The 12201-nt window shown below is 41.5% G+C and overlaps 1 protein-coding gene across 1 annotated transcript in view; it reads left to right on the top strand.

Moving 5' to 3' along the window:
- Nucleotides 1-750: 750 nt before the first annotated feature.
- Nucleotides 751-12201, top strand: part of SNX3 (sorting nexin 3) — a 44907-nt gene continuing 33456 nt past the window's right edge. Inside the window, exon 1 of the mRNA XM_079716533.1 lies at nucleotides 751-993. Within this exon, the coding sequence (XP_079572659.1) occupies nucleotides 832-993 (162 nt within the window). The 5' untranslated portion in view covers nucleotides 751-831. The remainder of the gene's footprint in view (nucleotides 994-12201) is intronic.

Below are 12201 nucleotides of genomic sequence, written 5' to 3'. Positions count from 1 at the left end.
CAAAGCAGGTTTCAGCCCATATATTATCTGTTATCTTGTTTTAGAGGGCCGACCAGTCTCCCCAAACGGTTCGACCGTACGGTATGATCTCGCGACGTTGTTTTATTCCAGTCTACTTTCCCACGTTCAATTCACCAAGCCAGACACATGTACGGTGAAACTCTCAAGTTGATATCAAAATCATTTGAGGCATCAATTCAAGGTTACCTAGAAAGGCATTTTCAGGGGTTTACAGTGAGACGGTGGATAGGTTGGCACTGAGCGTAGGCAGTTTTGTTGATTGCGGGCAAACCTCCCCTACCTCGCCGTTTAACTTTTGTGCCGGCGGCTCCCAAGACCGCGAAGACCGTTTCCGGCGTTCTCCCCACTGGTCCAGGCCAAAACGGACACAGAAACACAGGAAGCGCCCGCCCTCGCACCCCCGGTCCCGCAGCACCTGGGCCGCATACTCGCGGCGGCGCGCTCGCCCGATGCACTGTGGGCGCTGTAGTCTGGCCGGAACGTCTTCACACCTACAAGTAACCTGACTGCGCTTTTCTTCCTCTGCCTGGTGCGCAGTCACCCTCCGCGGTTTCCGCTGGGACTCCCTGCCCGGGACGCACCGTTCCAGCGGGTCAGCTGTTCCCCACTTGGGGACAGGAGGCGGAAGCCGGAGGGGCGCGGGGAGGAGCTACGCGTGCGGAGTGAACACCCACCCTACGTGCTCGTTCGCCCTGCGACCGCTGCGCGCGAGCCCGGCGTCCCCGCGGCGGGCAGCAGCGGCGGCAGCGGGGTCGGTGGAACGCCGAGGGGGTGGACGGAGCCCGCGGTGGCGGCGGCTGCAGCAGCGAAATGGCGGAGACCGTGGCGGACACCCGGCGGCTGATCACCAAGCCGCAGAACCTGAATGACGCCTACGGGCCTCCCAGCAACTTCCTCGAGATCGATGTGAGCAACCCGCAGACAGTGGGAGTCGGCCGGGGCCGGTTCACCACCTACGAAATCAGGGTCAAGGTGAGGCCGTCCCCTCCCCCTACGGAGAGACCCCCTCCTGCGGTCCCTGGTGCCCCCAGCCGACCCTGGAGCGCAAACCCTCAAACGGCCAAGGCCGCCTAGGCCGGGGCTCCCGGCTGTCCGCGGGCGGGGTTGTGGGCCAGGGCCCTTCTTCGTGTAGGGTTTGGATGGGGGCGGCAGAGTGAGCTGAGCCCAGCGCTGGCACTTGAAGAAGGTACTCGAAGAAGAGGGCGTAGGTTGAGCGCCGCTTGCCCCTCAAGCAGCTGATCTGGGAATGACATCTGAGTTGGAAAGGGGTAGATCTTTCGAGAACACAGCCCTTCATCGGGAAGGGAGCTAGCTGTGACTGAGAAAGGGGGTTTGCGCAAAGTTGAAGTATTTCCGGTTTTCTTTTCCTGGATACTTTTCTCCTATTGGGCCAAGCCAAGCTGATTGCTTCAGGCCCTTCCCAAGCTACCAAACTCACCTAGGTTGTACGCTTTTCTGAACAGAACCCCATGGGAGTTCACAAAAGCCTGACAAATTTGGTAGGGCTGAGCCAGGCGAGAACGGTGATTGGAAATGATTGACGTTAGTATTTTGGGCCACAATCGTGCTAAAGGAGTGCTGAGGAGTGGGGAGTGTTGCCAACCTCACAATCAAAACTACCACTGCTTTAAGAAAAGCCTGTTTATTTAGGGATCTTGCTCTCCTAATTTCGAGATTTGCACTTCACTGAATGAAGGAATCAGCTGAAGTAGAAACACATTTATAATTTCATAACTAGTATTTGTTGGCAGTAAGTAATTCAGATGATTTGAAAGATGCTAATTGAGAATAGTGCTTCACTTTCACTCTCTAGTTCAGAATTAAAGAATTTCCTCATGTATGGAAGTATCCTTAAAAATTAGTTACGTAAAACGAATCCAGCTGTTAATGACAACAACAAATTACTAAAAATTAAGCGTAAGAATTTGGTTTTAGAGTAATCAAAATTTACATAACAAGTTACTATTAACATTTAAGTGGAGTAATTTCTCATTAACTCACATTTTTTTGTGTGGTAAAATACAGCAAAATTTAACATCTTAACCATTTTTAACTGTACAGTTTAGTAGTGTTCAGTTTATTCACTGTTGTGGAACTTACTTTAAAAAATGATTTACTTTTCATGTGTTGCTAGAAAAATGTAACAATCGTCAAACTTTAAGATATGAAACGAACAGGTTCATGTTACAAGCCATCGTTGTCTCCCTAAGGATGTGTGGGCCACAAGCAGTCTTGTTACAGTGAAACTGCAAAATTTGAGCTCCAGTGTACCTAGGGAAGTATATTATCACGTAAGCCAAGTGAAAAAAATGAGGCACTTTTTTTTAACGTTTGGGATTGTCTTAAATATATGGCAGATCGTTCACTAAAAAGAACTTCCTCTTTTACCCTTATTCACTAGCATGTTTTCCTTTATTTCTTGTGCTAAAACAGAGCTTGGTGGTCCTATTTCTAAGCTTCCAGAGCTAGTACTTCCTGTCACACAACTGAAGTGGAATATCCTGCCTACATTTCCTCCATTTAATAACTTTGTGTTTATCATGCTGAGTGCATTATATTAAATGGACTCTAGTATGATAATTATTTTTAAAAATTCATCTGGTATTTTATTACCAAATAACTTACGTGACACTTAAAAATAGTGTTTATGGTATGATCGTTTGTATTCTGGAGATTAAAATCCTTTTTAAGAGTGATTAATGAGTTAAGGAATTAACAAAGTACACATCTACACTGGTTTGTTAGATTATGTACACCAGTTTGTTTTGTGTTAATGACTGTTAAGTCATAAGTCATGTGCCCTCTAAGAAAATGTAATTGAGTTTCTAATGCTTATGAAATGCCATTGGGGATTCTCTTAATAATGTAATGTGTTAACTTAAAACTCAGGACACCATATAGTAAGATATTAGAACTTATTTTAGCAGCATGTGATTTTTGAGAGAAATTAAGGTAGAACTGCCAGGGAGATGAATAAGTAAGTCATTTTGTCATTTCTTTTATTACTACTTTTCTAAACTCTTCCTGCTCTCCCTAGCTCCTGCTGCTTGCCTTCTGCTGTTGAATTTGACGTGTGGCAAACCATTTTATGTTCCAAAGTTTGGGCCCTTAAACTATCTTATAGTTACTCTCTCATTCTAATCTTGAGAAAAATGTTCCATTTTATAGGATCTGATTGAAATTACTCTAATTCACAGAGTAATTTTATCTGGATGGTGGCACTTTAGAATGCAAGTTTCCCAATCTCCATTTATCTTTTGGTTTGAGGATAGTGTTTAAGACTATTAGGATCACTTGATTAATACCTCTGGGCTTTTGAAAATAATTGGTACAGTGTTAGTGTTTTTAAAAATTTTTCTAATGGTAGATATAGCAGAGAGCACCATAAATGATTAAAGGTTTTTGAAAGCTCAGGGTCTAGAATTACTTTGGCATATTAAAGAGAAGGCTAAAGGTGAGATTCAGTCACTGTTCATAAAGTTTGTGCTATAATGTAACTTTAATTTTCTGGAGATTTTAAGTTAATTAAGGTCTGTTGTACCTAGAGACAACTGTTTTGAACAGGAGTGAAGTTAAGGATCTTTCTTGAGCTCTGAGTTCAAAGAATAGATTTATCATTTATTAGCAGAGTAAGGTGCAGAATCTAAGCTCCACTTCCCCTCTGTAAAGTAGGTATGCTAATAATAGTACAGTTGGCCCTCTGTATCTGCTGGTTCCTCATAGGAGGATTCAACCAACCACAGATCTAAAATAGAAAAAAATTCCAGAAAGCTCCAAAAAGCAAAACTTGAATTTGCTGCACACTAGCAACTATTTATATAACATTTACATTGTATATTAAGTATTATAAGTAATGTAGAGATGATTTAAAGTAAAAGGGAAGGACTTCCCTGGTGGCACAGTGGTTAAGAATCCGCCTGGGGCTTCCCTGGTGGCGCAGTGGTTGAGAATCTGCCTGCCAATGCAGGGGACACGGGTTCAAGCCCTGGTCTGGGAAGATCCCACATGCCGCAGAGCAACTGGGCCCGTGAGCCACAACTACTGAGCCTGCGCACCACAACTACTGAGTCTGTGCACCACAACTACTGAGCCTGTGCTCTAGAGCCTGTGAGCCACAAGTACTGAGCCCGTGTGCCACAACTACTGAAGCCCGCATGCCTAGAGCCCTGCTCTGCAACAAGCGAAGCCACTGCAATGTGGGAGCCCACGCACCGCAATGAAGAGTAACCCCTGCTCACTGCAACTAGAGGAAGCCCGCGTGCAGCAACAAAGACCCAATGCAGCCAAAAATAAATAAATAAATTTATTAAAAAAATAAAAAAGTAAAAGGGAGGATGTGTGTAGGTTATACGCAAATACTAAGCCATTTTATATAAGGAACTTGAGCATCTGCAGAATTTAATATGGAGGTGTGTGTGTCTTGGAACCAAATCCCCCATGGATACTGAGGGATGACTGTACCTACCTCATAGGGCTAAATTATGCCATAATGCACATAAATCTCTTTAGCACAGTGACTGGTATATAATAGGCACTCAAAAGTTACTTCTTTCTAAATACAGCTACTTCTAAATTAAAAGTCAGGGGCTTCCCTGGTGGCGCAGTGGTTGAGAGTTCACCTGCCAATGCAGGGGACACAGGTTCGTGCCCCGGTCTGGGAGGATCCCATATGCTGTGGAGCGGCTGGGCCCGTGAGCCATGGCCGCTGGGCCTGTGCGTCAGGAGCCTGTGCTCCGCAACGGGAGAGGCCACAGCAGTGAGAGGCCCGCGTACCGAAAAAAAAAAAAAAAGTCATTGATCAGCTAACTACATTTTCTATGTTAATGTGCAGTTGAGCTACTAAAATCATTGAATTTTCTTGTCAAGAAACATATGTTTTGTGGCATTCCATGTGGGAAGTTGTGATGCCATTCAGAACATAGTAAATTTCACACTTAAGAACAAAAATAATGAATAGAATACTCCATATTTTAAGGTAGTATGTTTCCTATGATTGTACTAGTATTTTTTTTCCAGTTTGAGATATAATTGACATATAAAATTGTATTTGTTTAGGGTGTACAACATAATGATTTGCTATATACATATATATAAATGATTACCACAATAATTTTTAAAATATATTTATTAATTTGCTAACTTTTTGGCTGCGGTGGGTCTTCGTTGCTGTATGCGGGCTTTCTCTAGTTGCGGTGAGCGGGCTTCTTATTGCGATGGCTTCTCTTGTTGTGGAGCACGGGCTCTAGGTGCACAGGCTTCAGTAGTTGCAGCACGCAGGCTCAGTAGTTGTGGCTCACAGGCTCTAGAGTGCAGGCTCAGTAGTTGTGGCACACGGGCTTAGTTGCTCCGTGGCATGTGGGATTTTCCCGGACCAGGGCTCGAACCCGTGTCTCCTGCATTAGCAGGCGGATTCTTAACCACTGTGCCACCAGGGAAGTCCAATTACCACAATAATTTTAGTTAATATTCATCACTGCACATAGTTCTAAAAGAAGCTTTTTGAAATTGAGGCATATTAAAACATAACACTGAATAGTAAAGTTTGCTAATAAACAGTGTGATGAGAAAGATAGTGAAAGTCGCATCTTGACAGTATTTGCCATTCTAAACCTGTATTGGTGATTCTTCTCTGGATGAGTCCTCTCATTTTAAATTGAGAGTCATTAATATCCTGATCAGAAATAAGTTAATTTTTAGACTTGTTTTTAGGATTTATAAGAATCAGTTGTTGGGCTTCCTTGGTGGCACAGTGGTTGAGAGTCCGCCTGCCGATGCAGGAGACATGGGTTCGTGTCCCGGTCCGGGAAGATCCCACATGCCGCGGAGCGGCTGGGCCCGTGAGCCATGGCCGCTGAGCCTGCGCGTCCGGAGCCTGTGCTCCGCAGCGGGAGAGGCCACAACAGTGTGAGGCCCGCGTACCACAAAAAAAAAAAAAAAAAAAAAGAATCAGTTGTTAAAGGGCCAAAATAGTTTTTTAAAGAATCAAGGCATTTTGGAGCCAAAGGACATCTGCAGGATCTGTGTAGCTTTATCAGTTGGCCATGAGATGTTGTCTGATATACATATTTGCTGCCAGCTACAGCTCACCTCCAGGATCTCTATCAGGGAAAGGCATTTTGCTAGCTTTGAAGAGTCTCATTTTACCTAACCCATCCTTAAGATGGGGGGAGAGAGGCAGTGGCAATTAAAAAGTAGCCCTGTTATACTGTGTTAAGGGAGTCTGTTCTATGTTGTTCATTTTGACAAATAAGGGAACCAAGGCACAGAAAGTTGTCTCTAACCCAAAGTAAATTATCTAACTAGTGTCAGAGCCAGGGTTGGATTTGAAGTATTCTGGTCCTGGGTCAGAATTGCTTCACAGCTGCAGTTAACTGAATTTAAAACAATGCATTAAAACTTTTGTTATCTACTGCCTAGTGTTGGGTAACCCTCAAGTGTCTAAACCTTTAGAAGGAAATCCCATTGTTGGCACCCTTGAGACCTGAGAGTTGACTCTTCAGTAATCCACAGTAGATTAAGATGCACCCAGGAAAAATAAATAGCTTAAAAGAGCTTACTGTTGAATTCTGTGCTATGATGAGATGACCTGAAGAAAAAGTGTGTTGTTGCTTGGCTTTCTCATGTTATGTTAAAGCTGAAAACTGAGGGGATTTATCACTTGAGTACCTGCTCTGTTCAATGGACTTTGCTATATATAGTATAATTTGATCTTTGTGGTAACCAAGCAGAGCAGATGATATCTTTGTTTTGCAAATGTGAAAGCTGAGGTCACTCTTGGTCCTCATCTCTTGTCCTTCCTTCATTCTTATTTCAATCCTGCTGAACTACTTGTATCTCCCAAGGAAGCTGACTGGTATCCAGGCCTTTGCACACACTTCCTCCTCTGTTAAAAAGTCTTCCTTTAGCAGCCTCATCTATCATTACTTGTCCTGCAGGACTCAGCCTTGATTTTACCTTTTTAGAGATTTTGCTGATCCCTGGAATCTAGACTGGATTTCCTTCCTGGGTGCCCTTGTAGCCCTATTAGGATTAAGTCTGTTTGCTTGTCTGCAGCTTCCTTTAGTTCCTGTTTCTTCGACTATAACCTCCTAGAGGACAGGGACTGTCATGATAACCCTTACTCAACACCTGACATTGTGCTTGGCATGCAGTGGATTCTTCGGAATAAATGCAGTTTAGGGATGTTAAGTAACTTGTCCAAAATCACAGCTATTAAATAGCAGAACTGGGATTTGAATGTATATTTTCTGACCTTCAGAGCCCTTTTTCTTCCACCCTCACTGAACATTCAGATCACCTGGAGCACTTCCGAAACCCTTTAGATTCTCTTTTAATTGGGTTGGGGTGGGATTTGGGAAGTGGTAATTTAAAAAGCACCCCAGCAAGGCCACCTTACTGATATGCAGCAAGGATTATCCCTGGTGGCACCATGCTTTCTGTCTCTGAGAAATGACAGGTAGCAGAGAAGTATGAAAAAAAAAAATATGGAGCCACAATGGTTGGTAGCCTTGATGAGTTTTTTAAAAAGGCAAATTCTGGGGGCAAAAAAAGAAAGAAGCAGATCCTTACAGCAAAGAGGAAAACCAGTGATATTTGCCAAAGATGAAAACTATTTTTAGAGGGGAGACAGTTTAGATACTAAGCTGAAAGCATGCCAGCAGCTTAGCTTTGGGGGAAGAAGGGAAGGCATTGACTACATTCAGCCAAACCAGATCTTTTTGCCCCTGTCTTGCACCATCCATGTCTATATCCCTGTGTAATAATCATGAGAGTAAGCCAGAAGTCAGGAAAAGACAATATATATCCACCTAAATAATCTTTATATTTTATTAATATTCCCACTCTATACCTTTAAAGTGGAAAATCTACAAGTGCTTAATATTTAGCTATTTTGGTGATTCCATGAGATATTTTTCATCTCCTCACCTTCACAATCATGCTTACAAAAAAAAAAAAGGATTGAACTGTTATTTTTAGATACTTCTATGTTTGTACCATATTATGCTGCTTCCATGTAAGCAGAGCCAGCAATTTTTTGAGTGTTAGATAAGAAAGATGGTGTCCAAGAAAAGCAATACTGTAATTTTGGTACTGCTGTCTACTGATTCCTTAGTTAAATGACTTAAAGCTCTCAGCCAAAGTTCTACCTCTTTTAAAGAAATATTTAACTTAGAATCTAGGAAATTAGACAGGGTAGTAAAATGTGACATATGCTGTAGTTTGCCAGAAAGCTTGTATCAATTAAGATACAGTTTGGACTGATCTCACAGAGACCTCAAAAGATGAGTTTATTTTTTTCTTGTGAAGAAGTCTCTAGCAGTCCAGGGCTGGTATTGTGACTATCAGCTCCCAGTATCACATCCACATTGTAGCCAAGGGGAAGGCATATTCCTGCCCCATTGCCACATCTGGCTACAAAGGAAGCTGGAATTTAGTCTAGCTGGGCAGCCATATGAAGAAAGGAGGAACAGACACTGTTCTCTGCTTCACCACGGTGGCAAATAAGTGATTGGGATCAGCCTTCTAGGGTGTGGCTCTAGCAACATTCTGATCATGTCTCTTGATTCCTTCCTTTGCTGATGACTGAAATTTCAATGTTTAGAGAAAGTTCATTTGATTTGTAAGGAATAAAATTTGAGCTCCCATTTTGACATTCTTAAATGTGAATAAGTTTCCATTCCTTCCTGAGAAAATTTTGGTGAGTGGAGAAAGGAGGCACGCATGAAGACATGGAGTATTGATAGAGGTATATCATGGGGTTGAGTTTGGTTTAGAGGTACTGAAAATAGATGATTAACATTTTTTGGCCTTCAGTGACTTTAAAACTGTAGGCGGTTTTACCTAGGACCAGCGTTTTAGCTGATGACATTGAATGATGGAGTATATTGTTTGAGCCACCTAAATAAGTGAGGTCAATGTCTCTTACCAGAGAATCATAGGAAGACTTTAAATTATTTTAATAAAATTACTTAGTGCCTAACAATATTGGAATGGTCACTTTCTAAATTCTTTGCTCTCTAGACTTTGATTTTATCAATGCTGTAGCATCTCTGTTTCCTTGGCTTTCCTAAAATTATTCCACACCTGCCACCTATAGCTTGTTTGCTTTCTGTTTTTTCCATTCCTGTCCTTGTGGTATGAGCTTCTCTGTTCTGTAGGAAGTTTGGGCATTCTAATCCACAGAGAGGAACAAAGGAGCCTCAAAGCTCCCCTTCTTGTGTCTAGTTCTCAGTACCTCCTCTCTTGCCATGAAATTATTGATCATCTTCAGGTGGAAATAGAAGCAGATAAAAATCTTGTTGGCTAGGCATACTTCTGTGTATCACCAGATCTTTGTTTAAATTTACACTCAAATATTTCCCCCATATTATATAACTGAGAACATTCTTAAGACACTAATCACTCTAGAGCAGGGATCAGCAAGCTGTGGGCTTCCCTGTTTTTGTAAAGTTTTATTAGAACACAGCACACCTTGTAATGTTCTGTTTACATAGTATTTATGACTACTTTCGCACTGAAAGGGCAGAGTTTAGTAGCTGCAACAGCCTAAAATATTTACTGTCTTGCCATCTGAGAAAAAGGCTGCCCATCCCTGGTCTAAATTTTATGTAGCATTGAAGTATTGGAAATCAAAAGCACTTGGAGAATCTTTATTTTCAAAACATGAGACTTTGAAAAAAACATTCAATTAGAATGCCAGTAGTAAATGATGGAGGAAATGGTAGTTAAATGTAACACTGCTAGTTAGGTTTTTTTCCTTAGATTTCATCAAATACCAATAGGATTTTAAAGCATAGTCCTATTCTTCGGTGCTGAATGGAAATATTAGATGCCATTTTTTCCTTCTGAAGGTCCTGTTTTTGCAAAGACACAATCTAACTTTGTGAGTTATTAGGTTACATCTACTATTCATATTAAGGCCAAGCACAAGGATTTTTAGTTCATAAAATTAATTTTCTTACTTGAAGCCTTTCATAAACTCCTTTGAATAACTACTTAGAGAGAGTTGGTGCTGATAAAAACTGTTAAGCAGCTGGGTCATGGTAGTTGAGGTTTAGTCAATAAACCAGTGGCAAAACTGAAGATGGTGCCTGACAAAACTATAGTCAGTTCTAGCCAGGACTGGGGTTTGGATATTTTTCAGCTCAGAATTAATTTTTCATGCCATGTCATTTAATGTTTTGTGTTCTTACATGGTAACTCTCTACGTATTATGGCAGTATACCATTATTAAATGATTAAATTGGTATTGGTTGAACTATTGACGTGGGTAAGTTTAATGTCTGAGTTGTAGAAAGGGGTTAAGTTGAAAATTGAGGAACTGTAATATTAGCTCTCAAAACGGGACAATATAGTAAATTCATAAAATTTTTATCTTAGTTTAAAGGGTAGATGATGTTGATACACTTAAGTTGAAATAAATTATAGAGCTTTTCACTAAGATGTTAGGATATGGTTCTTATCTGTAATCTGTGTATTTGCCCAGTTTTATTCTCTCAAGATTCTAATCTAACTAAATTTCTTTTTAGATTTAACTTGACATTTGAGTAGCTCCTGTGGGCCAGTTGTTTTATTGAGCACTTGGAATGCTAAGTTTAATAAGACATGGTTGCTGCACTTAGCAAGTTCACACCAACCTGAAACAGGACTAGACGTTTTCTTTTATCAGTTTTCCCTAAAAGTGTCCAATAAATGAACATTTATGAACCACCTACTACATCCCAGACACTGTGCTAACATATGTCTTGCCCTTAAAGGCAAGAAACTTATAGACTGGAGGTAGGTCAATTCAATTCAGTTCAATTCAGTTCAATTTAATGGTACTACTTGGTGAGGATAGTCATAATGTGCAGTAGGAACCCAAGCCTGCATGAGGGACTGGGGGTGTGAGGGCAGAATGGGCCGGGAGTGTTCTAGGCAGAGTCTTCTCCATCCTTCACTGCCAACATCTGATGTCAATAACCTGCCAAAGTCACACAGTATTAATACTGGATTCTGACCACTTTATGCCCTGGGACCCCTTGTTACTGCCTGGCTCATACATATTTCTCTACCTCTTTATTTATGGTTTGTTTTGTTTTAAGCATCTCTTGGGCAATTGCTATATCTCAGGTGGTATGGTAGGCACTTTCTTCTGTGTTTTCTTTGATATAGTTTTAGTTATCTGACTGCCTCTTCTTAGAAACTATAATGACTCTTATTTTCAGTTACAACAGATCATAGAAATAAACCAGGGTCACTCTTACTTAACAGTAGTCATTTCCTTTATCAGCCTGATCATGATTTGTGATATAGCCAAGAAAGTTTACCTGCTGTCCTCCTCCCAAACCTAACCCAAATGACCTTATTTATTCCTCCTTGCAAAAGCTCATCCAGATATATATACATTGTATAGGCTGGTTTTCCCACTAACCAATATTGTATCAGTTGCATAACAAACCACCCCAAAACTTAATGATATAAAACAGTGATTTATTTCCATCCATTCTGTGGTTTGGCTAGGCAGTTTCTCTGCTAGTTTTTGCCTGTGCTCTCCAGCTTTTGAGCTGGAGAGTTGGCATGTCTGGCATTTGATGGCATGTCTGGCTATCCCCTGGGGTGTCTCATTCTCTTCTATACGGCCTTATTCTCCAGTAGGCTATACTGGCTTCCTTATGTGGCAGTCTTAGAATAGCATTCCAAGAGAATGAAGATAGAAAGTTGCAAGATCTCTTGGTTTTAGGCTCTGAAACTTGCTTGTCACTTCTACTACATTCTGTTGGTCAAAGCAAGTCATAAAGCCAGTCTAGATTCAAATAGACTCCACCTCTCAGATGGAAGGAGCTTCAAAGAATTTGTGGCAACATTTATTTACCACACATTACTTGTTAGGGATCTCCAAATGTCATAGTTGGTGGCACCTGTGGCTTGGGTGATTGTGGGAGCAGAATAACAATTTCTCAAAGATTTCTACTCCCTAATAACTAGAACCTGTGAATATGTTACCTTACATATGTTACCTTTGGAGATAATGATCAAATTAAGGATCTTGAGATGGATAGGTTGTCCTGGATTATCTGGGTGGGTCCAGTACAATCACAAGGGTCCTTATAAGTGAAACAGGCAGGAGAGTCAGTTACAGAAGATGTGACAATGGAAGCAGAGGTTGGAGTGATCTAACTGCTGACTTTGAAGATGGAA

This window comes from Hyperoodon ampullatus (assembly GCF_949752795.1).
Source record: "Hyperoodon ampullatus genome assembly, chromosome: 12".
Taxonomy (NCBI): domain Eukaryota; kingdom Metazoa; phylum Chordata; class Mammalia; order Artiodactyla; family Ziphiidae; genus Hyperoodon; species Hyperoodon ampullatus.
The sequence above is the reverse complement of the archived record's forward strand: the minus strand, read 5'-3'. Positions and strand labels throughout refer to the sequence as shown.